This window comes from Drosophila teissieri, chromosome 3L (assembly GCF_016746235.2).
Source record: "Drosophila teissieri strain GT53w chromosome 3L, Prin_Dtei_1.1, whole genome shotgun sequence".
Taxonomy (NCBI): domain Eukaryota; kingdom Metazoa; phylum Arthropoda; class Insecta; order Diptera; family Drosophilidae; genus Drosophila; species Drosophila teissieri.
Window position 1 is genome coordinate 21,274,674 of NC_053031.1, and position 23,357 is coordinate 21,298,030.

The window sequence follows — 23,357 nt, forward strand, 5'->3', positions numbered from 1 at the left end:
GCTGCAGTCAGCAAATTCACCAAGGCAAAAGATAATTTTCCAAAAAAAAAGTATCCATTTAGAGTTAAATTAACATCAGTCTTTATTGAAACTACGAAATGATAAAGGTTTTAAATATTTCCAGTTGTACAGTACAATTTATGGACTTGAAGAACATTCAGAACAATTGGCGTGACTTAAAGTAGTTAGCTGATACCTTTTTCGTATCCTACACCTTGGCGATCACTTTCCCTTCGAGTGCCCACATGCACAACATTAAATGGGCATGGGTATAGTATGACAAACCGAATGAGTGGCCAGTCGGATGCATTTTGGGTTCGGGCCACTTGGCCTCGACGCGTGGGCATGACACGTTGGGTTAACTGAGTGCAGAGCCAAGAACCGGCGTCAACTCGGACGACTCAATAAACTAGCTTTTTGTTGGTTTATTGACAGCGGGACGGCAGGACAGCCGCACATTCTGCGATTGTGCAATGGGTGGCACATGTGGCACATTCCGATACCCCATACCCGCACTCCGATTCGGATTCGTCGCAAGTGGCAAGAATCTGGGAGATCGAGACCAACTGGCAGCTGGCCGGCAGACCTTGCCGAAACGGTAAATGTCGTACACAGAAATAAATATTTTATTTGTATATTTTCTAAACATGTGTTTTTTAAAGAATCTCATAGCTGTAGCATAATATGTAGCGCTCTAGTTTCTGATCGAAATAAAATATATATTTCATTATAATATTTATATATTAGTACAGGTAAATATGTTTCTGGATTTTCTTGATAAAAATTCCAAAACCGTCTAATTTATTTTTCCAAGTGTTAAAAAAATGTGTAGGTTTTTTAAGAGGGCAACTGTGGCGGAAACAGGGGGAGTTGGGCTAACATTACCGGAGGCCCACATTGACATGCTCTGAATACTGGGATCCAGCTCATTGTTGTTGTTTTTAATGCCGCATGTGGCACTTGCAGCAGCCACCACAGTCTTGAGAATGGCATTTTGATTTATTGGCTAGTTCCACTGCTTCAATTGCATAATCGCCGCCAAAAAGCATTTGCGACTAAAAAACTATATAAAACTGCACATGGCTGGAGTGGAAGTGGCGGGGAATCCGTTCATTTTCCCACAATTTGCAAACAATAATGAAAACCCAGCTCAGCGGCTGGTGCCCGACTACCTGGCTAATTAAATCAAATAAGCCAAGCAAGCGTATTAAAAATGCAAGCATCTAAAAAAACTGAAAAACGCGAGCAAAACAAATAAAATTGGGAAATATCACATAAGCCATATAACACGTCGAACGGTTAATGCTCTTGCTATGGGAAGCATAAAGCCATCACGAATTCGAATTACAAAATTATAAAAAACATTAGTTCAGATAAAAGTTCAGAAATAACCCTCCCACTGTTAATCTAATACAGGGCCAAGTTCATAGAATCATTTTCTTGAAGCGTGTGGAGGTCATTAAAATTAATTTTTTAAGGGATGGTAATATCTTAGAAAATATGGATAATATTTTTCTATAATTACATTTAATGCTCGATTAAAAAGAAAATTATAAGTATAAGATATTTTCGAAAGACTTCAACTGAGTAAGTTAATGTGTTATATTAAGGTCTTTATGTAATGTTTTTTATTGATTTATAACCAATACTCCTAAACCAAATCTTTTAGATACATTTTCCCATTAACTCCTGATATTGTTATGGGGGCTTCCAGAGGTTTCCTTTTTTCCCAAACGAAGCCGATTCCGCAACAATTAGACCCGGCTAAAAAGGGCAGCGCAACAAGATGGCAGCAGCGGCAAATAAAAAATTAAACTCGGCTGCATGCGACAAGTGGCCAAAAGTGCTTCCAGCCGGCCGGCAACGACCGATAAGAGACCAACAACTGTGCAACAGGCCAACAAGACAACAGAAATATGGTCACAGCGGCTGCAACAGCAAACTGCAACCGTAGTGAAGCGGGGTAACAACAAAATTGGCAACAAAAAGGCAACCAATTAAGGCCAATTTAGTTGCAGCAACGCCAAGCGGCAGCGACACAAGAAATAATCAGTGAGAAAATAGCAACCAGAGCAGCAACAACAATATCGCAGCATGCAAATGAGAGCAGCGACCAAAGTAACTCGATACAAATTTTGCAAAAAGGCAACAGCAACGGGTAAAAAATTATGTATGTGCAGGTATTTGCAAGAAATTTGCACTTTTTTTTCTGCACCGCGGGAACTGTGAGAAAATATGCAAGGGAAACTGAAACGAAAAACTTTGTGACAGTAAAACCTTCCTAAAAAGATCATTCCAAAAGAACGACGAAATTATATTATCTTTGTAGGCATTAGATTATATATTTTGAAAAATATCCAAACAAGTAACTAATTTGAAAGGTGTATTACAATATATTAATGGATTTTTTATGGTAACTTTATAAAGCATATCAGCATCTCAAAGATATTTCTGTTTTCATGATCGCTTATGGAATGAATGTTTACTACATTCCAAACTAGTTTAAATTGTATCGTAAAAAGCGAATCAAGTTTAGTTTGACTTATTTGTATCAACGGCAACTCGTCTTTTGTGGCTTTGTTTTTGAAAACCAAATTAATTAATGTTCGTAAATATATTGTTTGATTTTTTTAGTGATGAAATACTAAGCTCGTACTTGTTTAAAAGCAAGTTCAACAACATTTAACGATCTTAAAAATACTTTATAACAGAAACACAGGAAATATCAGAAATACGCAGAATTCCGTATTTAGCATATTCTTTTTCATTTGTTAAAATTATAATTGTACATTTAATATTTTAATATTTCTTTGCGTCTATTAGTTATGTCAATTTATTTGCAATGTTGTCGAGTATGCGTTATATGTATTTCCTTGAAAATTATTGGTACCTCAGCTTAGTTCTTTTTAAAGAAGTTATCCCGTAGTTTCATGTTCTTGTTGCGGGCTGTCTCAAGCGAGTGACAAGGAGACCTATATTAGTGTGGGAGCAGGCGATGCTTGAAGAGTAAGACAGACAGCTTGGAGCTGTTCTTATTTTATACATTAATGATTATTGCCGCCCGATGACAGTAACCACTACAATAACACCAATTGTGTCAGGTTGCAGAAGCAGTGACATCTTTTAACAGCCGAGAAGAGGAAGCGAGGTAGAAGATAAGAGAGCGAGATGGGCATAGACAGCTAACAAGGTGCTCGCTTGCATTAAACAATTGTTGGTTTTTTGTTGCTGTTTGTTCAGCCCAAGGCGGCCCATTAAAAAGCTTAGCAAGCAAGCAAGTGCCGTGACCTTTTCCCCCAACTTCCAGTTCTTTTGGCTGCCTTTGTTTTTTTTTGTATTTCGATGATTTCATTGTAGCTGCAGACTTTTTTGTTTGCCTTTTTTGTTGTGCTCGGTGGCCGCAACCGAACCTAATTGCACCATCGGCCTAAGATCTTTGGTGCACAAGAAAGAAAATAGGGATCACCTAAAGTTGATATTTGCCAAACTGGTTTTAAATTAACTAAATCCTTATTTAATGCTATTCAGCCATTTTTAAGCCAGCCTTAGTAAGGATGCACTTGAAGTTCTCAACGCAAGTAAGCTTTGACCATACATACATATAATAGAACATGTATTTTTGAAAAGATTTTCTGGACTAACATCTAGGTGCTAAAACGTTTTCCAAATGCTATATAAATACACATTTGTCTGAAGATTTTTAATGCATATGAAAAACCATCTGTATATGATAAACATGAATATAATCTTTCCAGTTAAAGACGATTAATAGTTTATTTGTGTATATATTAACTAATAAAAAAGAGGAAATATCTTCTAATCGAAACATCTGTTATAAATCCTTCACAAGGAATGTTGAGCTGACACTACTTCTTTTGAGAAATGTATGATTTTTGGAAGTGTATTCTTTGGGATCCCAAATAATAGAAGCCAATATGTCTGGGGACGTTTGTGTTGTTGTTTAAGTGTGTCTTAAAGTGCATTATCTTTCTTTTCGCCTTAATCAATTTAGGCAGATCACACACACACATACACTTTTAGGCTGAAAACATGCTCACACCCACATGCAGGTGGCAAAAACTCCACCTCACAACCCGTTTTTTCTCATTGCCAAGAAAACTACTGAGCTTTGCACATACATACATCTTCACTTTCTTCTTGTGCGTGCGAGTGTGTGTGCCTCTGTGTGTACAGCGTCAGAAAGTAACTGTATCTCATAAATAGACATTTAAAACTTGTAACATATGTACATACCTGTCCAGGAATTAGCAATGTCGCGTACAAAAGAACATGTGTTGCTTTCAATTTTGCAATTGCAATTTTGCAGTCTCTTAAATGGTAAACTGAAAACTCGAAGCTAAGCCACCGGCTGACACACACATATGCATATACATAGGATCCAAACAAACACACACCGCGATAATCAGAGGTAAACAAACGAGGAAAACTCGCGACGCGAACGAAAAGCACTTGCGTAAATATAAAAATTGGATGGTTCGATTGGGGAAAAGCGAGGGCCAAACAGCAAATACGCGACTCGTGGTCTGGAACGGAATGAGAAACTATAGAGTCTCGTCTCGTCCGCTGCGAAGTCCAAAGACGATCTGAATCGCGAACGAGATACTATATCTGAACTTCACTTTTCCCACACAGCATTTCCTCTGCCAGCTTCGTTTGACGCCGACAGTTCGCTTCAAACTTGTTGTGCCCGCATTATTGTAGATTGCAGCGTTGCATCAGAACTATGTTAAGTTCGTTAACAGAGTGTGACTGTACTTTGTAGCGTGCACTTTTATATACCGAAAATATACTGAAATTAGTGGCTCAGCGCCAAACTACAATTGTACCGTTATTATTAAACGTAAAAGAATTCGAAAGAAAAAAAATAATACATTTCATGCAAATGAAATTTTAGTTTTTCAATACTTACAATTGGTAAACGGAGATTATATGGTTGACAATTTTGGAGCTTACAAAAACTGTATTATATCATATAAGGACATACATATGTACTTTAGGGATTTTATGAATTATGAAATTTATTGCCTTAATAAGGTTATATGAGAATTGTGCCTATATATATAACTACTATTTATCATTTTTTAACTTAAATCCTTAAAATAGTACCTGAATGAAGGATTTTAGTGTGACCCTAAAAACTGCGCAGTCGACAGTGCTGCGAAGCTACGATTAAAATCGAAAGGCGATAGACAGTGGAAAATAACGAGACAGCGCTACCCCACCACCCAACCGCCCCCCTAAACAACCACCCAGTGACGAAAAATCATCCGTAGCTAAAAACTGGAACGGAAAACGGCGAAAATATGCTCAAGTCGGAGGTTCAGCACCAGTTCTGGATCACCAAGAAGGTGGTGCAGCGCAAGCTCGGAACGAAGGAGGACAAGCACGTAATATCCTCGGACGCGGAACTGGATTCTAAGATCGAGGTGTTCAAATCGATATCGGACACCAGCTTGAACCTGTGCAAAATCATTGACCAATACCAGGAGCGCCTATGCATTCTGTCGCAGGAGGAGTGCGTGTTCGGCAGGTTCCTCAAGGAGGCGGGAAAGCGGAGCAGAACCACGGGCGGAAGTATCGCCCACACGGCCAAGGCCGTATCTTTCGCTGGACAGCAGAGGATGTGCGTGCGGGTACCGCTCCTGCGGCTCCAGCACGAAGTCGATGTGTTTCGCTGCCGGGCGGTAAAGGACACGGAGCAGACCCTCCAGTCGATGGAGAAGGAGCGCACGGAATATCGCGCCGCTCTCTCGTGGATGAAGTCCGCAAGCCAGGAACTGGATCCAGATACGGGAAAGGGTCTGGACAAGTTTCGCACGGCACAGGCCCATGTGCGGGTGGCCAAACATAATTTCGATGGCTACTCAATGGATTCCATTCAGAAGGTGAGGCTGGTTCTAAAGGACTTATATTTGTATCAATGTATATCTAATATTATACAATGTAACTACCATTAATCCTTTCCAGATTGATTTACTAGCAGCTGCCCGCTGCAACATGTATTCCCATGCTCTGGTGGCCTACGTAACGGAGTTAAAAAACTTTGCACAAAAGGCCGCCTCCACATTCCAGACCATATCCAAAGCCTTGACTATAAAGCCCAAGTACGACTTCTGTGTGCTAAAGGAACTTTCTCAAAATGAAGGCTCCACCGAGGACGTTCCGCCAATCGAAGCTGTGGATAAGGACCAGTCATTATTCTTTGCTGTAACTTCATATTCATGAGCCCTCATTCAAGAACTCCTACTACAAATGCATTTCCTTACAGAACGAGTACCAGGATAAGCTGGAAACCCAGCCGGAAACAAAGGAGTCTGAAGAGGAAAAACCAAGTGCACCTGCCACTGCCTGCGGCGACAATGAATCCTTGCTAATTGAGCTTTCCAAGCAGCTGGAGGACAGTCCGCTTATCGATGCGCCGCTGGATGAAGAAATACCTGCCCAAAATAGCAGTAACAAGCTATGGTCGCGCTTGTTTAGCCAGCAGAATCAACAACCCATACCGAGCCAAATAGCCAGGGATTCCAAGGCAAGTGCAGGTGGCGCCACCCCGGTTCCCAGCAAATCGCAGTCTACTAACAATCCCTGGCTGGATCTTTTCGCCGACTTGGATCCCTTGGCCAATCTGCAAGCCTTCGATTTGAAATTAAGCGGCGGGCGCAGTGTGGCCGAGCAGACCTGAGCAGACTACCCTCCCGTACAGATTATATATTTATTGATCTGCGTATACCTGTGGAAACTAGCTAGTCAAAATGGAGAAACTTTGGATGTAACTTTTCGCTAAACGTTCAAAAACTTTTTATGTTTTATTTAAATAAAATTTATATGGGACACAGCAGCTAGAAGTGGATGAGGCGGACGAGTGGCAGGGGAAGTAGGGTAGGAGCCCCACTCATTTGACCGCCGCCTGAGCTTCCTTCTTGGAGTTAACCAGCTCGACCAGCTCCTTGACGCGACGCAAGCAATCCTTTTTACTGCGATTCGGTATGCAGGCGGCGATGCAATCCCAGCGATCGGGCGTCGTCGTTGGATAGGTTTTAATGGCCTGTTCGAGCAGGGCTTGCTCCTCCTTGGTCCAGGTTTTGGAGGCAGCTCCACCGCCCGAAGACCCATTTGTGGCCGGAGCTGGGGCTGCTGCTGCGGGAGCTGCTGGAGCAGGAGCTGGTGCCGTACCATTTTGCCTGGCCGACTGATTGTTCAACTTATGATCTACTCCGTTCTGTTTCACGTTCTCCTTGCTCGCCTGTGCAGTCGTCTCCTCGCCTAGGGTTATATCTTTACACGTCTGAACATCTTTCTTGGACTTTTCAAAACTGGCAAATGCCGCATCGTTGGCTTGGGTTTTCAAGGAGCTCTTCGAATGATCTGTGTTCTGGAGCGCCTTGGCTTTGTTAAGCACATCCCTGGCATTGACCAGAACAGTGTTACCCGGACTATGCTGGTTGATGAACGTGGCTATGACATCCCAACGCTGTGCAGTACCAGCGGGAAACAGATTAACCGCCTTGATGAGCAACTGCACGTTTTCATTGCTCCAAAGCTCATTCTTCTTGACCTCCTTAACGCCTTTTGGCGTGACCGCAGAGCTGGTGATCTTCTTGGCTTGTGTTTGGTTAATCTCCTCCAACTCGGCAGCTATTTTCTGATCGGCCGTTTGCAGGGCAGCAACAAACGACTCACGGCCCTTGGTTTCCATTGCCTTATTTAGAGCTTGCAGTTCTGCTAGATTAAAGGTTTCGCAAATCTTTTCGGTGCCCTCCATGTGCTTCAGTTGATCCTTGTCGTTCTTGGCATAATACTTGCAGTCCTTGACCTTGTCGCGCAATGTTTTGCGCTCCTTCTTAAGCACCTTTTTTTGCTGCTCGCGTTCGATGCGGATCTGCTCGATTCGTTTCTGCTCGGCCTTTTCAGCCTTCTCTTTGGCCAAAGCCGCTTCACGGATGGCACGATCAGCTTCTGCCTTTTGGGCCTGGGCGGCGTCCATCTTGGCTCGCTTGGCCGCAGCCTTGCGATCCTTCTCCTCCTGCTTGAATCGCTGAATACGCTTGTCATTGTTGTAGGCCAGATCGACGAGCGCCCTGATGCGGGACATTTCCTCCTTCTTGCGCTTGATCCGAGCTGCCCTGTTCTCCTTTTCGATCCAGCGACGTTCATCACGGTCCTGGCCCTTCTCCTTGTCCTCTTCGTCCAGGTAGCTGAATTCTCGCCATGACTTAAAATCGTACCAGAAGTTGTAGAACCGTTCCACCTCCTCGCGTTTGGCGTCCACCTGCCCGAAGGCGGGAACATGCGGCTTTTCGCTCCAGCGCCCGTTAAGTGTGAAGAATTTGTTCAAGACGCCAAAGTAGTCGTTATCGATGTCGTTCTGAGAGGGCAGAGAGTCATCAAACTCTGGATCCACCGAGTCAAAGCTGCGTCGCGGCTTGGATGTGCCTGAAATTAAAGATTAAGTATTTTAAGGTTAATTTTCTTGTTATCCGGGTAGTTTAAAATACCTATCTATATTGTAAAAGTAATTATAGCAATACAAATTCGGTTAAAAAAAAAAAAACTGCAAATTTGGCATTTTGTTTAAAAGAATTTCAGAGCAAACAACTAGTGCTATTTTTAGATATACAAAAATAAAGCTTCAAGTTTTGCGCCCTAAGACAATGGCAACACCAAACGAATGAATTAAAAGGGATAAGGAATATTAACTAGTTAGATCCAGATATTTTAAAATCTAAATTGATTATAAATATCAAGAGGATTGTAGGGCATGATTTTATATAACTGAAGTAAATGCTCCTAAACCTTATATCAAAGTATGCTTAGCCTTCGATTGTATAAATCCCGTCCAGGGCAATGGCCAACCCGAAGGACTCCCAAATAAGGACCTGACAAGGACATTTCCCACCCACCTAGTATCTCGTAGGCTTTGGTTATGCATGTGAAGTAGTCGTCATCCTGGATGACTTCCTCGCCCTTGGCTTTCCGCTTATCGGGATGATGCAGCAGGACCATGCGTCTATAAGCCCGTCGAATGTCATCCTCGCTGGCCTCATATCTAAAGGGAATGATCAGACAATACATTATAAGTTGGGGAGCGCAATAAAATATTGATAGAAAATGACCCGAGCACATGGAAATGACCACCACGTGCTGCCGCCGCACTTACCGGAGCTTGCCCAGACCAAGAATGGCGTAGTGATCCTGGTCCTTCCATTCCTTGGGATCCAGCGATTTTAGGTAGCTGATGTCAACCTCCTCGCCGACGCCCTCCAACTTCTCATCGCTTTCGCTGCGCTCCACGCCGCCGGGAGCTAGAAATTGGCGCCGTTGCGCAAAGTAAGCCAAGCCAACGCGCTCGATTTTGCGGCGAACGACCTTGAGCGGCAGCTGCACCTCCACCGCCGTCGCTACCGTACCGCTCGTCATCTCTGGTCAGGTCAGCTGCTTAATGTGCATTCACTGCCACTCCTGTGGGTTCACGTTTACTCTAAATTTGGCGATCCGCTGCCTTCAAATCGTCGAAATTAAGTTAATATAATCACACTTTTCCGCAGCACCGCATGTGTTTCGACTAGAGGTGGTGAAACATCGATGCCATCATCGATTGAAGCATTGGTAACATCGATTTGTTTCCAACTCCATATTCGACCACTGTTATCGATTACAGCCGGCCATGTATCGCTATTGCTGAGTGGTAGGGTTGCCCATTCCGATTACTGAAAACTAATGGCAACTATAGTATTAGCTTGGCGCCAAAGTGTGACCGTGCACAACGATCGGTTAATTTTGAAATATTTATTAGGCAATTAACTGCTTGCCAAGTTCACATTAAAATTCGACATAATGAAATACACTTCACTATCAACAATTTGTTAAAATGGGTCATTGAAAAAAGTATGTGTGATACAATAATTAAGTAAACTCCTGTTAATTGTATTATTATTTTAAAATATAACTTGCTGAAATTCCAAACACAATGCATTTCTACGATTTGTTTGTTTCGATTTATCACATTTAATTTTAACGAATTGTTTTAATATAGTAATACATCTTTTATTTTTCATAATTGATTTCACATATCATTAACACTTGTCCGCCTCTTTACATTTAGATGGTCGTAAAATATTATACAGATAAGTATTCTTACTCTATTAACATTTTAGCTCTTCTATCAAAAGAAACGGTTTGTACAATGAATATTTGATTTTCTATTGATAAAACTGACTACTAGCACTAGAAAAATAGTTGGTACCTATTTTGGTTGAATTGAACAAAGCTAGTAGGTTTATTGGCATTTCGTTCGGTTGGCATTTGTAGGAAGATCCAAATTACTTACTCTAAACAGATTTCAAACGCACACATACAAACAACAATTCTTAAGTTTAACGACTAGATTTGTGCTGAGATAATGCAAGAATTACAATTATTTGATCTACAACTTCGGGGAGTGTGATTTAAAAATTCTACTAAGTAGCTTCACTGTCGTTCTCCACCATTTAATTTTAGTGTTAAGCTAACTCCATTTGTATAAAACCGTTCCAAAAATAAATTCATCAGACACTTTATCGGCTTGAGATCGACTTAGACCCAGTGAGTGCGCGTACTCGGCTATAACGCATCGTTGTGGCTTTTCGATATCGTCGTCTCGATCTGATCGATCCGTCGGAACGAGGGCATATAGCTGGAGCTGGCTTGTGTGACGATCGAATTGTTGGAGGAACTCTAAAATATTGAATGGGAGTAATAATTTATGATATAAGACAGATGTAATCTTATCTAATGTCAAGAATTTTCTAATTAAATTAAATCATAAAAACCGCTTTAAATCGAAAGTCCAATGATTTTTGACAAATTTACCTTTTTTTGTCGATATGAACGTCCCCGAACACGGGTTGTATTCCGGCGCACTGGATTGACCGTGGTGGACTTTTGGGACAAGCGGACCGAGCTGAAAGTGCTTCCCCGATGTCCTCGACGGATTTGCGGAGAAGGAGTGCCCGTGGCTAAAATATTTAAATTAAATTATTCATCTAAACATCCTAAATAACCCGATTGGAGCTCACGTGTTCCGGCAATGGCTGTGCTGCGTTTGCTTGCCTGAAGCATTCCAAAAACCACGGCACTGAAGGATCCATGATGGGAGGTCTGCCGCTGGAGATTCGGGGTTTGGGCCAGGGGAATCCCGGCTGGCATGCGAACCGGTGAGATCAACTGGCTCTCCGATATTCCCTTGGGATGCACATAAAAGGTGGTCATCATGCCTTTGCCCTTCACAGCGATTTCACCACGTTTCTGTTGGATTAGAAAAGAAATGGATAATGATTTCGGATAGGAAAAAACACGGCCACTTACCACACACGTGTAACCTCTTGAGCACAGCAATTCCGCCGTGTTCTCCGGAACCTGAACTCGCCAATTCTCGCCCGTGGAGTCCATTCGTGAAGCCACATTGACCGTATTGCCCCATATATCGTAGACCGGTTTCCTGGCTCCAATCACTCCACTTACCAAAGGACCACTGCAGATGCCCACACGCAGCTGGAAGTTATTGAATGCATCCCCATTGATCTCCTCCAGCTTTTGCTTCATGGCAAAGGCGAACTCCACCAGGTCACAGACACTATCCTCGGAGGTCTCGCCGCGAAGTCTGAGATGCTCATGATTTAATCCCGCAGCCGCCATATACGTGGCACCCACTGTTTTTATTTTCTCCACCGATGCGAATCTTGGCTCCTCCAGCAATTCATCAAAGTCACCTGGTTTGATTTGTGCCGCGCGGCATCATTAGACATTTGGAATCGGGAAACAAAGCTTAATCAATCAACTCACAGATAATCTCGTTCAGGATGCGAATGCAGGCCTTGCCATTGTCGATGTCCTCGGAGTAAAAGTCCTGGAAATTCGGAATGGAGGCGAACATCACGCCGCAGAGATTGTGCATCTTGGAGTAGAGTTCGTCCGTGTGCTCGTCGGATAGGTAATAGGTGGCCACATGGTCCGGCAGGATGTTCTGCAATCAAAAGATTTTTCTATGTATACATGACAAATGGAAATAGCAAGTAGACTAAAATAAAATATGGTTTCATTATCCACTTCTTGTTTAATGGTTCCATATGGCTGCGATCTCTTACCTTAATTAATGTGTCATTCAGCGCGCGGTTGGATTTCATGTTCGTCAGTTCACGCTCGGCTTGTTCCTTCCATATGAAGTCCAGGCGTGAGGTTACCTGCGGAAATCGGGATGAGAAATGAGCCGGAAGCATTGGTCGCACAACCTCTTACCTCCACCAATCTAGCATGGTAGCAGACCATCACCAGGAACGATATTAGAAGTATTAGCATTTGGACTCCCAGGGGCATGCCCAGTCTTGAGAGCTCTACCAAACTAAATTCCTCGGTGGAGCTGAACTTCATCATGATCAGAGCGGTGTAGAATGCCACCATGCCCAAGGCCATCAGAGCCTTGACCAGGTAGTACAGCTTTAAAGCGGTGGCCAATGACACCAGGCAGAGCACCCAGGTGAACACCAAATACTCCGGATGGGCGCACACCCCCTCACCATCCGAGGAGCTTTGCATCACCGAAGGATCTGAATAGCTGAGGTTACTGAGGGAAACACTGTTCCCATTTGTGGTCACTGTAATATCCACCAAGGGAGTGGGCCCTCCACTGGCCGGCGTGCTAATTGTGATATTGTGATGGATGGTGGCCGACAGATAGACATTCAGCTTGAACTCCTTCTCCGTCATGGATGTGTTGCTGTATGGCGAAATCATGCGCGGGAATCGGGAGTGCTCGTCGCCGGTGTACATAGGCACATAGGAGGTCGAAGGACACAGGACCAGTCCAATGGCACTCAGCATGCACATGGACACAATGACGCCGCAAATGAACAGAGTGCGACGCTGCCGTTGGTGTACCAATTTCGCAGAGTTTGTCTTCAGGCAGCGGGGTAAACCTAAATAATAATGGTAGAGGGATTAGGAATGAGGAATCGTGGACTGAGCTTGGGCAGGTCATATGTTTGCATAATGATCTGATTAAAAACTTAATGGAAACTCACCTGGAAACTCCTCGGCCATGACCAGGACACAACAAAAAGTGAGAATTACGGTGCCCGCCGAGAGACAAATAATGAGACGCGTGCACCGTGGAATGATGATGACCTGGCACAGCACCATAAATATCCAGATGACAAACACACACAGCATATTGGATCTGAATGGAGTAGTTGGGGACGGTACCAAATGGCAGGGGGAGAAAATCAATTAGCAACAGTTCATTAATTAAGAAAGTCCTGGCCTTTGTTTGTTTTCCATTAGCAGGCCTGCACACGCACCGGAACATATCCTCCCGCAACTGGCAGAACTTCTGCTCCTGGCTCTTGTCCTTGAACTTGAGGGTCCAGGGATTTAGGTACTCGCGTCGGATTTCCTTATTCGAATTGATTTGAATGTTCTGTTCGATGAACTCGTCGATCTGGATTTCGGGGAATCAGGTTGTACAATAAGGTGACTGACTGCAAGTTGACCCCGCTTACCTCCTCATCGAGAACCGCCACCGAGACTCTATGATCCTCCTTGGTATCAACCAGTATGGAGTCGGCACGATTGAGTCCTTCCTCGGGACTGTTTAGCTTTTTTCGCAAAAATAAGTATAATCCGTGTTGTGAAATTATTGTTGTAGCATTAGAATAAGTGATCTTACATTCTTGAATGGAATCTCGGGTATCCAGTCGGTGGTGGACTCATCCTCAATGATCAGACCCTTGCTGTCGATGGCCTCCGCCAGGTTTTGAATGCTACTTGCTCCGGTCCTTGGTCGCAGCTGCACTTCCAAAGGGGCCGACATCATAGCCGTGGGCGAGGACACGGTGGACATGCCGCATGGCCCCGTTCCTCCGCCTCCGGTGCCACCTGCACCTCCCATTACGCCACAGCCGTTCCTAATCCTGCGACTGTCCATGGCCACGCCCTCGACCACATTGGGCAGGGAGTTCAGGGATATGTTCTTTTTCTGCTGCTGCTGAAGAAGTTGCGTGGGCTGCTGGGCGGGCACAGCAATGGTGGCCACGTACTCCAGACTCCGCCCGTCGATGCTGGCGCCATCGTTGCCCGTCGCAGTGACCCCCCCGATGCTTCCGCTTCCGCTGGCCGAGATTGATTTGGGTAGGGCGGTGGGCGTGGCGGAGGGGGCAGCGGCAGCGGCAGTGGCCACACTTCCCGCCAAATGGGCGCTGCTGCGCGTGCCAAAGCGCCGTTTGGGTCTGTTGAAGCAAGCGATGGGTTAGCAATTGTCGGTTTTATATGGAAATGCACTCGCAGAAAAAATGGAAAAACGCAAAATAAATATGTAAGTAAAAATAATTAGTAGTACAAATGCTTAATAGTCGCGAAAAACTATACTTGTAAATGGGAATCAGTTCAATAAATGAATAAATATCTGTAAATCAGAGGAACCCCTAAAGTTCCTTACGGTGCTCGGTTTACGGATTTTCGAAAGTATTACTTAAAAATGTGTTGTAAAAAAGTGAGTAAATAACATCTACTAGACTAAAATTGACCATTAATGATATATTATTCCAACATTTTCGCTTTGTGCGCTCTTCACTTACCTCAATGGCTCAGTGCGCTTGATGAGGAAAGTCTTAACGTTCAGCATTTTGAGGTGATTGTCCCGACTGCCACCGTTTCCAGGCTCCACCTCGTAGGCATCGTTTAGGCACTTAAGCGTCGCCTCCGAAATATGGACTCTTCTGCAGGAGGAGGAAGAAAAGGAGGCGAAACCAAGGCAGATTCCGAGGGGAGAGTATTAGCAGTTTGCCAGACTTCAGTTGTAAGTTCGGAAATGTAGTTGGCGAAAATTAAATTCAAATATTTGCATACGTCTTCTACGAATGTGCGTGGTGATTTGCCCAGAACCACCGACCATTTCCCAATTTCCACTTTTACCGCCCAGCTCTTTGTGTTTTCTTGTGGGCGGTAGGCCCTCCATAATTGGGTCTCCGCTGGGTTCCTTGGAGCCTCTCTATATTATGGCTGGTTTCTGGTTGCCGCCCTGGCCACCATCACATCAAAGCATTTTGCATTAAATTGAGCTTTTCATTTCTGGGTCTTTTCATTTTGTTTCGGGTTCTGTGGTCGCTCTGATTTCCCCCATTTTCCCTCATCTGCTGTAAGAGCTGTTTCTTTCTATTATTTGGTTTCTTGTGTCTAAACACGCCAAGCTTGCAAATTCCCGAACAATTGTTGTGAGCTACACAGGAGCAAAGGAGCTAAAGAAAGAGCCTGGACTAAGCCACAGGAACCGCAAATTGGCCAATTAAAACTGTGGCCAGGCTGAGACTAGCAGCCAAAGTCAAAGTTATTTGAATTACGTATAGTTGTACCAATTAATTTAAGACCGAGACCGTAAGGTTAACCTAGAACGTAAACTGTCAGATGTCCAAGCTACACAGCGTAATGCTTTAACACTTAAATAAGATATATTAAAAACCTATTTACATTAAAAAACGTTGTTTACTACAAGGTAACTTTGTTTACCAACTGAACTTAATATTTACAAAACAGTATTTTAAAATATATGTCATCTGTTTTTACGCCAATATTATTTTTTCATGAAGAGGTACTTTAAGGTTTTAAGTGTAAATGACAAACCATTATGCCTGACTTATAGATAGAACATGTGCTGCTGAATGTGCAATTGAACTTAGATCCTTTGACTTTTAAATCACATGCTTGGTTAACAACATAATCATTTATGCGTTAACTACGTTCTTAATGTGTAATTAGCCGGCCTTTTACTTAAATTAACCTGCCAACATTTAAGGATATTCCCCTACGTAGGAACTGGATATCTGGTTTTGTCAACTCATTAGGAATGTACTCACATGCAGCCGTGTATTCGGATTTCTACGTGACTGGCTTACTTACCCGGGAATACCGCCGGATTCCATGTGATTCGCAATGATAACATCATTAGACCAGACGTCAAAATGCCATTTCTTGTTGCCCAGAACGCCGCACATCACCGAACCGCTGTGTATGCCGATTCGCATGTTGAGGTCCACCTGTAATTTGCGAAACGCACTCCTTAAAATATGCACAGCAGGGATATTTCATCCACGAAAATACAAAGTACCATTTAAAATATGAATCAGAAGATGTTCAAAAATAAGCCCTGAACAGGAAATATATTACAAATTAATCCTTAAATTTCTGTTATTTTCTTAAATGACAGAATTTCGTCTAATTGAAATGTGAACGATGGGAAAAAGTTCTGAATAGTATATACATAGATTGTTTATATTATTATATATCATTACATATATTATTTTACTTTAATTTATGGGTTTTTTAATTGGGTCAACTATAGTTTAATTTTCATTTCTCTGCCAGATCTCCTAGCCCTTCCTCAAAATTTCTTATGAACTGTCATCATCAGTTCAGTTTAGTTCAGTTCAGTTTGGTTCACAGACTGAGTTGCCCAGTCAATCGTCAGACTGCCGCAGCAATTAAGTCGCCGTTCCAATTATGCAACTGCAGGCGGCATAAATCCCCGCAAACGAATACGGGATTCCCCCGTTTTTCTGCGGCATGCCTCAGGCTACCGGCGCACCGAAAAAATCAATTAAATTCCAGTGGCAAACTCGCCGTATGAAAATTTAACTCTCGCTGCTGCTTTTCGGCCGACTGTTGTCCGTTGCCTTTTGCTCTGTTGAGATTTGCATACAAATGAATTGTCAACACGTCCAATGTCCCTGCTCAACAGCTCCGCTCCTATATACTGTATACCATACTATATACGTGCTATAGCCTCTGCCCATGTCCAAACAAATAGGGGAATGCCAAACGGTTGAAACCGAACAAAAGAACCAAAGCACTGAAGTTGATTTCCTCGACTATCAGATACCCGTTTCTCATATCGATAGAAATTGGCAAGACAAGTAATGAAACATAAACAATCTAATATTATTTTGGGACGGACATGGATGATATGGATGATGGTATATCTAACTGTTGCACTTTCTTAATTTGGGAGAAACAAATTTAAAAGGGATCTTAAATATTTAAATGGTTCTGTACCAAACAGAATGGAAACCATAAGACCTCAGATGTCAAGTGTCAGTCGGTTTGCGTTTAATGCAGCTCGTGGAGAACTAGTATTTGTTCTTTGTCGATTTCTTTTCACGGAAGGGCTCGAGAAGAATTTATATATATATGTTAAAGGACACAAAAAAGGATCAAAATGCAATTGTGCCAATATTGATACATGTGTTGTCTGCGTGCTAATTTCACAAAAATGTAGATCTTTAAATTCTAGTTTCAATCATTTAAAGGATACAAGTGATTTTATTTCAAACCCAGCCCCCAAAAGTGCGCTACACCTTAAATGCCCTCCCTTCTTTTCACTGGACCATTTTGCTTCTTAAATTATTTAAATAACTCTTTGAGGGCCACACTTCATCGCGTCCGCACCGCTTCGCCTCGATTTGATTCGATTCGCATCGATTCGATTCGATTCCACTTACGTGTGTATGCAGGCGCACATCCTTAATGGCCTTTATCATGTGCAGGCCAGTTTCCACGCTGCACACCGCGTGATCCGGCCGCGTCTTCCAGTTGTCGCTCTCGAACTGCGACACACAATAGTAGCAATCGCCCAGCAGCTTCACACGCAGGCAGTGGTTGTCCTTAAAGGGAAAAGGGTGGAAAAGCATTCGCCGAATGCCAGACACCAAAGAAAATGTTTAAATATCATTTAAAGCTAAATGTTTTTAATCGCTCCTTACGTTAAATGAATTTGTAGAAAGAAATTTGTTTAAATGTGTTTAATTTCTTAAATTATGTAGCAAAATTAATTTCTTTCCTATTCTGACTTTGGAATAAATGGAACTTTTCGGGAACCACGTAATCATAAAAATATTTTAATTAAAAGAAAATGTGTATTAAATACTTCTTATAAATACCTTCCTCTTTTGAGTATTTAAAAATATTTGCTCTAGCCATTATGATATAATGTTATTATAAGCTATTTATTTTTCCTAACTGCATCGTGCATCTTAGCTTGAAATCTATTTCTTTAAACAACTCACCTCCGCAATGCGATCGAAGCGGGCGAACAGGTCGTTTAAGATTTTCACCAGCTGTTGTGCCGATGTCTTGCTGGCCAACTCGGTGAATCCCTGGGGGAACGAAAAGTAAAGGCGTCCAAATTCACACTATAAACCTCTGAGGCTATTTTATGCACCTACCTTAATGTCGGCGAACAAAATGCTCACATTGTCCATGGGATAAACGTACAATTTGTTGAACTGCGTCTCCACCGTGGGGTCTGTGCCCTTGTACATTTCGCTGCGAATTTGATTGTTCACAATGTTGGGCAGAACTGCGAAAAAGGGAGTGGAATGTTACGGAGTGGGGTTAGCACCAACTTGAACACGAGCCAAACGCAATATGTATTCGCTCAAGGACCCGCACACTGGAGGCAAAAAGCATCAGCGACTGCCTGCAGTTGTCAGGCAACAAGAAATTACTGAGAAAGGCTGAGGTTTCTCCTACCTGCGCTCTTTTCAGAAAACTGTACTTGGGAGTCCCTCGAAATAGCGCTTTCAACTTGTTAAGAGGGACATTTGCGCATTTGAAGTTTCAGTTTAAGTAAACAGCCATAAAATCTCAAAAGGAATGCAGCTAATATCAATCAGACATTTAAGACGAATAAATTATAGTGCGTAACAGGGCATATCATTAGAGGCAAAATTCTGTGCATAAAACTTTATTACATTTTTTTCTAAATTTCTAAATTTCCTTTCTCTTGTACTTTTTTACATGCATATGTATGTGTCTTTTGATTAGAAAATCACTCGTTAAGATCGGGCAACCACAGAAGATTTTCATTTCTTTGTGTATCTTTGTAGTACGTTAGTAAAAACTATTTTTTTAATGTGTAATAATATATGTATATTATAAGCCAACATTTTGATTTAACCATTAACTTACTTGAATCCAAAAGTTTTTGAGTGCGCTGGAGCTCCTTCTCCGATTCTTTTTTGTGCTCCATCGCCTTGTGGGTTTCTATGAATGCCAGTCGTTGTCCGCGATCCGTGAGATACTTTGTGTACATACCGGCCACGTTGATGGCCGTATAGAGAATGAAGTTGGCAAAGATCTGGAAGAGGACGCACTCGGCATTTATGGTGGCCTGCTGGAAAAAAATGGCACAGACTTTAGGCAAAAGTACCAGAACAATTTCAATTCCGATGGAAGGCCAATTACCTTTCCGTGCTGCAGTTTGATGATGGTAATTACGGCCAGGTGACAGCTGGCCGTGATGGTTCCGCCCACAACACACCACTTTAGAGGAAGTGGCAGCATCGCATATGGCACGAAGATGACGAACAGGATGTACCAAACCAGGTACTCGCGATCCGCAAATCCCACGCCTTGGCCAACGAATCCTGCAAATCGCGAGAGATGGAAAATCACTGCTACGCTGCACAGCATTTACGACTCATTCCGCAGGGGACGCCCAAAAAGGATTAGTCCTTTTGACGGTCCCTGCAGGTGACGCATGATTTACGACCCACTCACCCTGGATGTTGAAGAGCACCCATGTGCAGACCGCCGCCCAGTGCAAATAGTTGTTGGCGAAGCAGCGCCAGTAACCCAAAAAGCAGATGGCCATGTTCGCAATCCCACAGCAAACGGACCAAGTGATGGCCGTCGCCATGCTCTGAAAGCAAATTGGAAATGTAAGAGGCGCCAATATAGTGCTTAAATTAAAAACAAAAAGAAGAGAGAACGCTATAGTCGAGGTCCCCGACTATCTGATACCCGTTACTCAGCTAGTGTAAGTGCGAAGGAGAGTCTTCAACACTGACAGTTTTTGGCGGTTTGAGGGCGTTAGAGTGGGCGTGGCAAAAAGTTTTTTGGCAAATCGATAGAAATTTACAAGACTAATACAAAAATTAAAAAGTATTAAAACATTTTTCAAAAGTGTGGGCGTGGCAGTTTTATGCGGTTTGTGGGCGTTAGAGTGGGCGTGGCAACATGAATCAACAAACTTGCGCTGCGTCTATGTCTCTGGAGTCTGTATGTTTAATCTCAACTTTCTAGCTTTTGTGGTTCCTGAGATCTCGACGTTCATACGGACAGACGAACATGGCCAGATCGACTCGGCTACTGATCCTGATCAAGAATATATATACTTTATATGGTCGGAAACGCTTCCTTCTGCCTATTACATACTTTTCAACGAATCTAGTATACCCTTTTACTCTACGAGTAACGGGTATAACAAGAGCGAATGCTATTGTCGAGTTCCCCGACTATCTGATACCCGTTACTTAGCTAGTGTGAGCGTTAAATTGGGCGTGGCAAAAAGATTTTTGGCAAATCGGAAAAAACCACAAGACTTATAAAAAATAGCAAAAAATATGAAACCATTTTTCAAAAATGTGGGTGTGGCACCTTTTGGATGTTGGTGGGCGTTAGAGTGGACGTGGTCACCAAACTTGCGCTGCTTCTATGTCTCTAGAGTCTGCGTGCTTAATCTCAACTTTCTAGCGTCTATAGTTCCTGAGATCTCGACGTTCATACGGACAGACGGACAGACGGACATGGCCAGATTAACTCGGCTATTGATCCCGATCAAGAATATATATACTTCATATGGTCGAAAACGCTTTCTTCTGCCTGTTTTCTTGTATACTCTAGAGTAACTACGAGTAACGCGTATTATTAGGTAATAGACTTAACTACGAACTACTCTCCCTTTGTAAGTTTTTTTAAATAACACCTAAAATTATTTCAATTAAACGATTATTCCACTCACCGTTCCATTGTCGCTTTCAATGGGACCCAGTTTACTCCGCCGCATTATCCAGACAAAAGCCAAAACAATTTTTAGAACAAAGTCAACTACGTTCACAATGATAAGGGATTTCTGGCGCTGACGATGCGTGTAGGTCAGGTAGGATCGTTCCAGAGAGCTCTGCTTAAAGGAGTTGGTCAGCGAAGGACACAGGATTCCTTTGACCACGTTGCCACTCTTAAAGGCGGAGTACATCTCGTTGTTTAAAGGACGCTGCGACTGGCCAGCAATGCTGGCTAGGGAGTTTCCGGATTCTAAATCGTTTTCTTTTGAGGATCATAACAAATAAGAATATTTATAAACAGTATAATAAGACTTCTACAATGTGCTTACTACTTTTTGGGCCAAATAATGCAACACATATTTAAACCATACTAAGTGGTGTACATCCACCACCTTTAACTATTTTTCAATTACAAAATCAGATATTGAAACCCAAGAATATAATGTATATAGTGCTCTTGATATAACACAAACATACTTGGGGTTAAAAAAGGAAGAAACTGTTCTGAGAAGCCACTAAGTAACCAGGATACTAGGTAAAGTCAGCAAATCCACCAGGATTACTAGCTTTTCCCTTCCGCTTACCGAAATTGCTGTTGCCAAAGATGCTGCAGCTCTCAGTGCGGCGTTTGGGTCCGTAGGCCCGCTTGGCCTCCACAATCCGGACGGACTGCACCCGCAGAGGCGTCTGCTTGGCCACGCCCCCACGCAGAGGGCCGCCCTGCTGTTTCTTGCGCAAATTGGACAAAATTGATGTGGTGGAGGCACGCAGCGATGGCGGCAGGTCGCCAGTGCCAGTGTCCTCCATTTGGGCACCGTCGCCGGGAAGTCGGGGTATTTTCGACATGTCCGGAGTGGCCATCGCTGTGCTGGCTGCATCCTGCTGTGTTTGTGTTTTAGCTTGGCTTTAATTAGTCCTAAGTGCGTGGACGCACATTGACTTACCTCGGAGGACGCGGCATCTGCTGCCACCGAGGATGTGGCCGCTGCTCCAGTTCCGCTGACCGTAATCTGGTCGTCATCTGTGGTCTGCGCAGCAGGATTACTTAGACCCAGTCCATCAACCTCATCCCCATTCTCCTCCGCCTCACCGTCGTCATCCCCCTCTAGTTTTAGGTCGTCGATTTGCGCCAAGGCGACGGCTCCCTTGTCCACCGCCCGGCGCAGGACTACCCTCTCATCCAGGTCCCCTCCCTCTCCCGGAGAAACTGAATTCCCACCCATGGAGCCGCCTTCTGGTGGCGCCTCCTCTTTCGTGTTGCTTTCCCGACTGTGTTGCAGCGAAAACGCCGACGAGGGAGTCGCACTTAACTGGCGCAGGTGCACCTCGTCAGAAACCAGCTTGTCGTCATCCATGTTGGCCAACTGTCCCTCCTCCGCGGTCCTGGACAGGAAAGAAAGGGGATTTATTTACATATTAACGTCAAGAGTTTACCAAATTTGAAAGTATTTTAGTATTCGAAAAAATATTCTGAACTGTTCACCTAATTTTTATTAGAATTATAATTAAATATTACAACAATTATATTGAATTAGAATTAACTTTATGCTTACAGTGCTCGTCAATTTTCTACTTTCAATTTCAATCTTTCCTTTGAAGTTCAGGTACCGACAGATGATTGTATGCATTCGGTAATGCGAATATAAATTTAACAAGAGAAAACCAGCCGAAATTTATATACCTTGCAGTAATTCTTAAAAAAAACACGTCTGTATACTTTATATTGTGGTAAATGTCGTTAATGCGTTGCAAATCTCTGACTAAAATCGATATTCGGCCTTAATAATGGTCATATGTACAGTACATATTCATTAATGGCATTTGCGTGAGCAAATTTTCTGTTGAGATCTTTAAATTAAAGTGTAAAATCTGTCTTTTTCACTTCCATTCCCAATACGGGAATGCTTAAATTATTGATTGACGTAGTAAAGGAGCTGGTATATGCTTGCTTCTTTAAGTTCAAATGAAGGACATTGTATGGAATTTGAATTAGTTGATGGGGGTCCTCATTTTCGCTTAAAACCAACAATAATTAACAATAAGTGAAACTCTTTGTACAACACTCATTCATGTTTGAGTCGCTTTTTGTTGGCTTCAATGTGAAATAAATGTGTATAAATTAAGAAAATTAATTGGCCATACATAATGACATTTGAATGATTTAAACAATTTGTATTAACGGAATCGGAATTTTATCGGAATTGTAATTATTGTGTAGAAGTTTCCAACTGAAGCCATATTCATCTGAGTATTATTTATTGCAATTGCATTAAGACGAAAAACGAATTTGAAATTTCCTAAATAAAATTACACGATTGGTGGCATTTAAATAATTCAGTAATTAAATAATTTCAGTAATCTATGCTTCAAGAATCTGGCAGTAAGGGCCTTCAAATGTTTTTGTCACCCTTCGAAGGCCTTCGGAGACTGAAGGCTTCTGAATTATTTTATGTTGTCTGGAGTTGTTGT

At 42.7% G+C, this 23,357-nt stretch overlaps 4 protein-coding genes across 6 annotated transcripts in view; 1 reads left to right on the top strand and 3 right to left on the bottom strand.

The window, feature by feature from the left end:
* LOC122616903 overlaps positions 1-4,579 on the bottom strand; it is a 57,046-nt gene extending 52,467 nt beyond the window's left edge. Inside the window, exon 1 of the mRNA XM_043792491.1 lies at positions 4,255-4,579. The gene's annotated coding sequence lies outside the window, so the exon portion shown is untranslated. The remainder of the gene's footprint in view (positions 1-4,254) is intronic.
* A 606-nt stretch (positions 4,580-5,185) lies between these two features.
* LOC122615854 (islet cell autoantigen 1) lies at positions 5,186-6,835 on the top strand. The gene is made up of 3 exons (XM_043791007.1): positions 5,186-5,906; positions 5,989-6,228; positions 6,290-6,835. Exons 1-3 carry the CDS (start codon positions 5,325-5,327, stop codon positions 6,701-6,703), a joined length of 1,236 nt encoding a protein of 411 aa, XP_043646942.1. The 5' UTR covers positions 5,186-5,324; the 3' UTR covers positions 6,704-6,835.
* LOC122615853 (dnaJ homolog subfamily C member 2) lies at positions 6,792-9,611 on the bottom strand. The gene is made up of 3 exons (XM_043791006.1): positions 9,179-9,611; positions 8,922-9,067; positions 6,792-8,454 (listed from the first exon to the last, which is right to left on the bottom strand). Exons 1-3 carry the CDS (start codon positions 9,436-9,438, stop codon positions 6,914-6,916), a joined length of 1,947 nt encoding a protein of 648 aa, XP_043646941.1. The 5' UTR covers positions 9,439-9,611; the 3' UTR covers positions 6,792-6,913.
* Positions 9,612-10,111: 500 nt separating this feature from the next.
* LOC122615801 (adenylyl cyclase 78C) overlaps positions 10,112-23,357 on the bottom strand; it is a 31,056-nt gene continuing 17,810 nt past the window's right edge. For 2 of the 3 annotated variants that reach the window (XM_043790927.1, XM_043790928.1), the window contains 22 exons: positions 21,833-22,271; positions 21,473-21,770; positions 20,846-21,150; positions 19,603-19,744; positions 19,288-19,469; positions 19,012-19,213; positions 18,267-18,400; positions 18,108-18,197; positions 17,544-17,705; positions 15,946-16,082; positions 14,628-14,768; positions 13,721-14,279; positions 13,554-13,649; positions 13,353-13,492; positions 13,077-13,231; positions 12,295-12,971; positions 12,144-12,239; positions 11,842-12,022; positions 11,365-11,768; positions 11,076-11,304; positions 10,871-11,015; positions 10,112-10,736 (listed from right to left, as the gene is read on the bottom strand). In XM_043790927.1, the coding sequence (XP_043646862.1) occupies positions 10,526-10,736; positions 10,871-11,015; positions 11,076-11,304; positions 11,365-11,768; positions 11,842-12,022; positions 12,144-12,239; positions 12,295-12,971; positions 13,077-13,231; positions 13,353-13,492; positions 13,554-13,649; positions 13,721-14,279; positions 14,628-14,768; positions 15,946-16,082; positions 17,544-17,705; positions 18,108-18,197; positions 18,267-18,400; positions 19,012-19,213; positions 19,288-19,469; positions 19,603-19,744; positions 20,846-21,150; positions 21,473-21,770; positions 21,833-22,271 (5,125 nt within the window). In that variant the 3' untranslated portion in view covers positions 10,112-10,525. Of the gene's footprint in view, positions 10,737-10,869; positions 11,016-11,075; positions 11,305-11,364; positions 11,769-11,841; positions 12,023-12,143; positions 12,240-12,294; positions 12,972-13,076; positions 13,232-13,352; positions 13,493-13,553; positions 13,650-13,720; positions 14,280-14,627; positions 14,769-15,945; positions 16,083-17,543; positions 17,706-18,107; positions 18,198-18,266; positions 18,401-19,011; positions 19,214-19,287; positions 19,470-19,602; positions 19,745-20,845; positions 21,151-21,472; positions 21,771-21,832; positions 22,272-23,357 lie in introns of all 3 variants that reach the window. The other variant, XM_043790929.1, reaches the window with a different exon arrangement.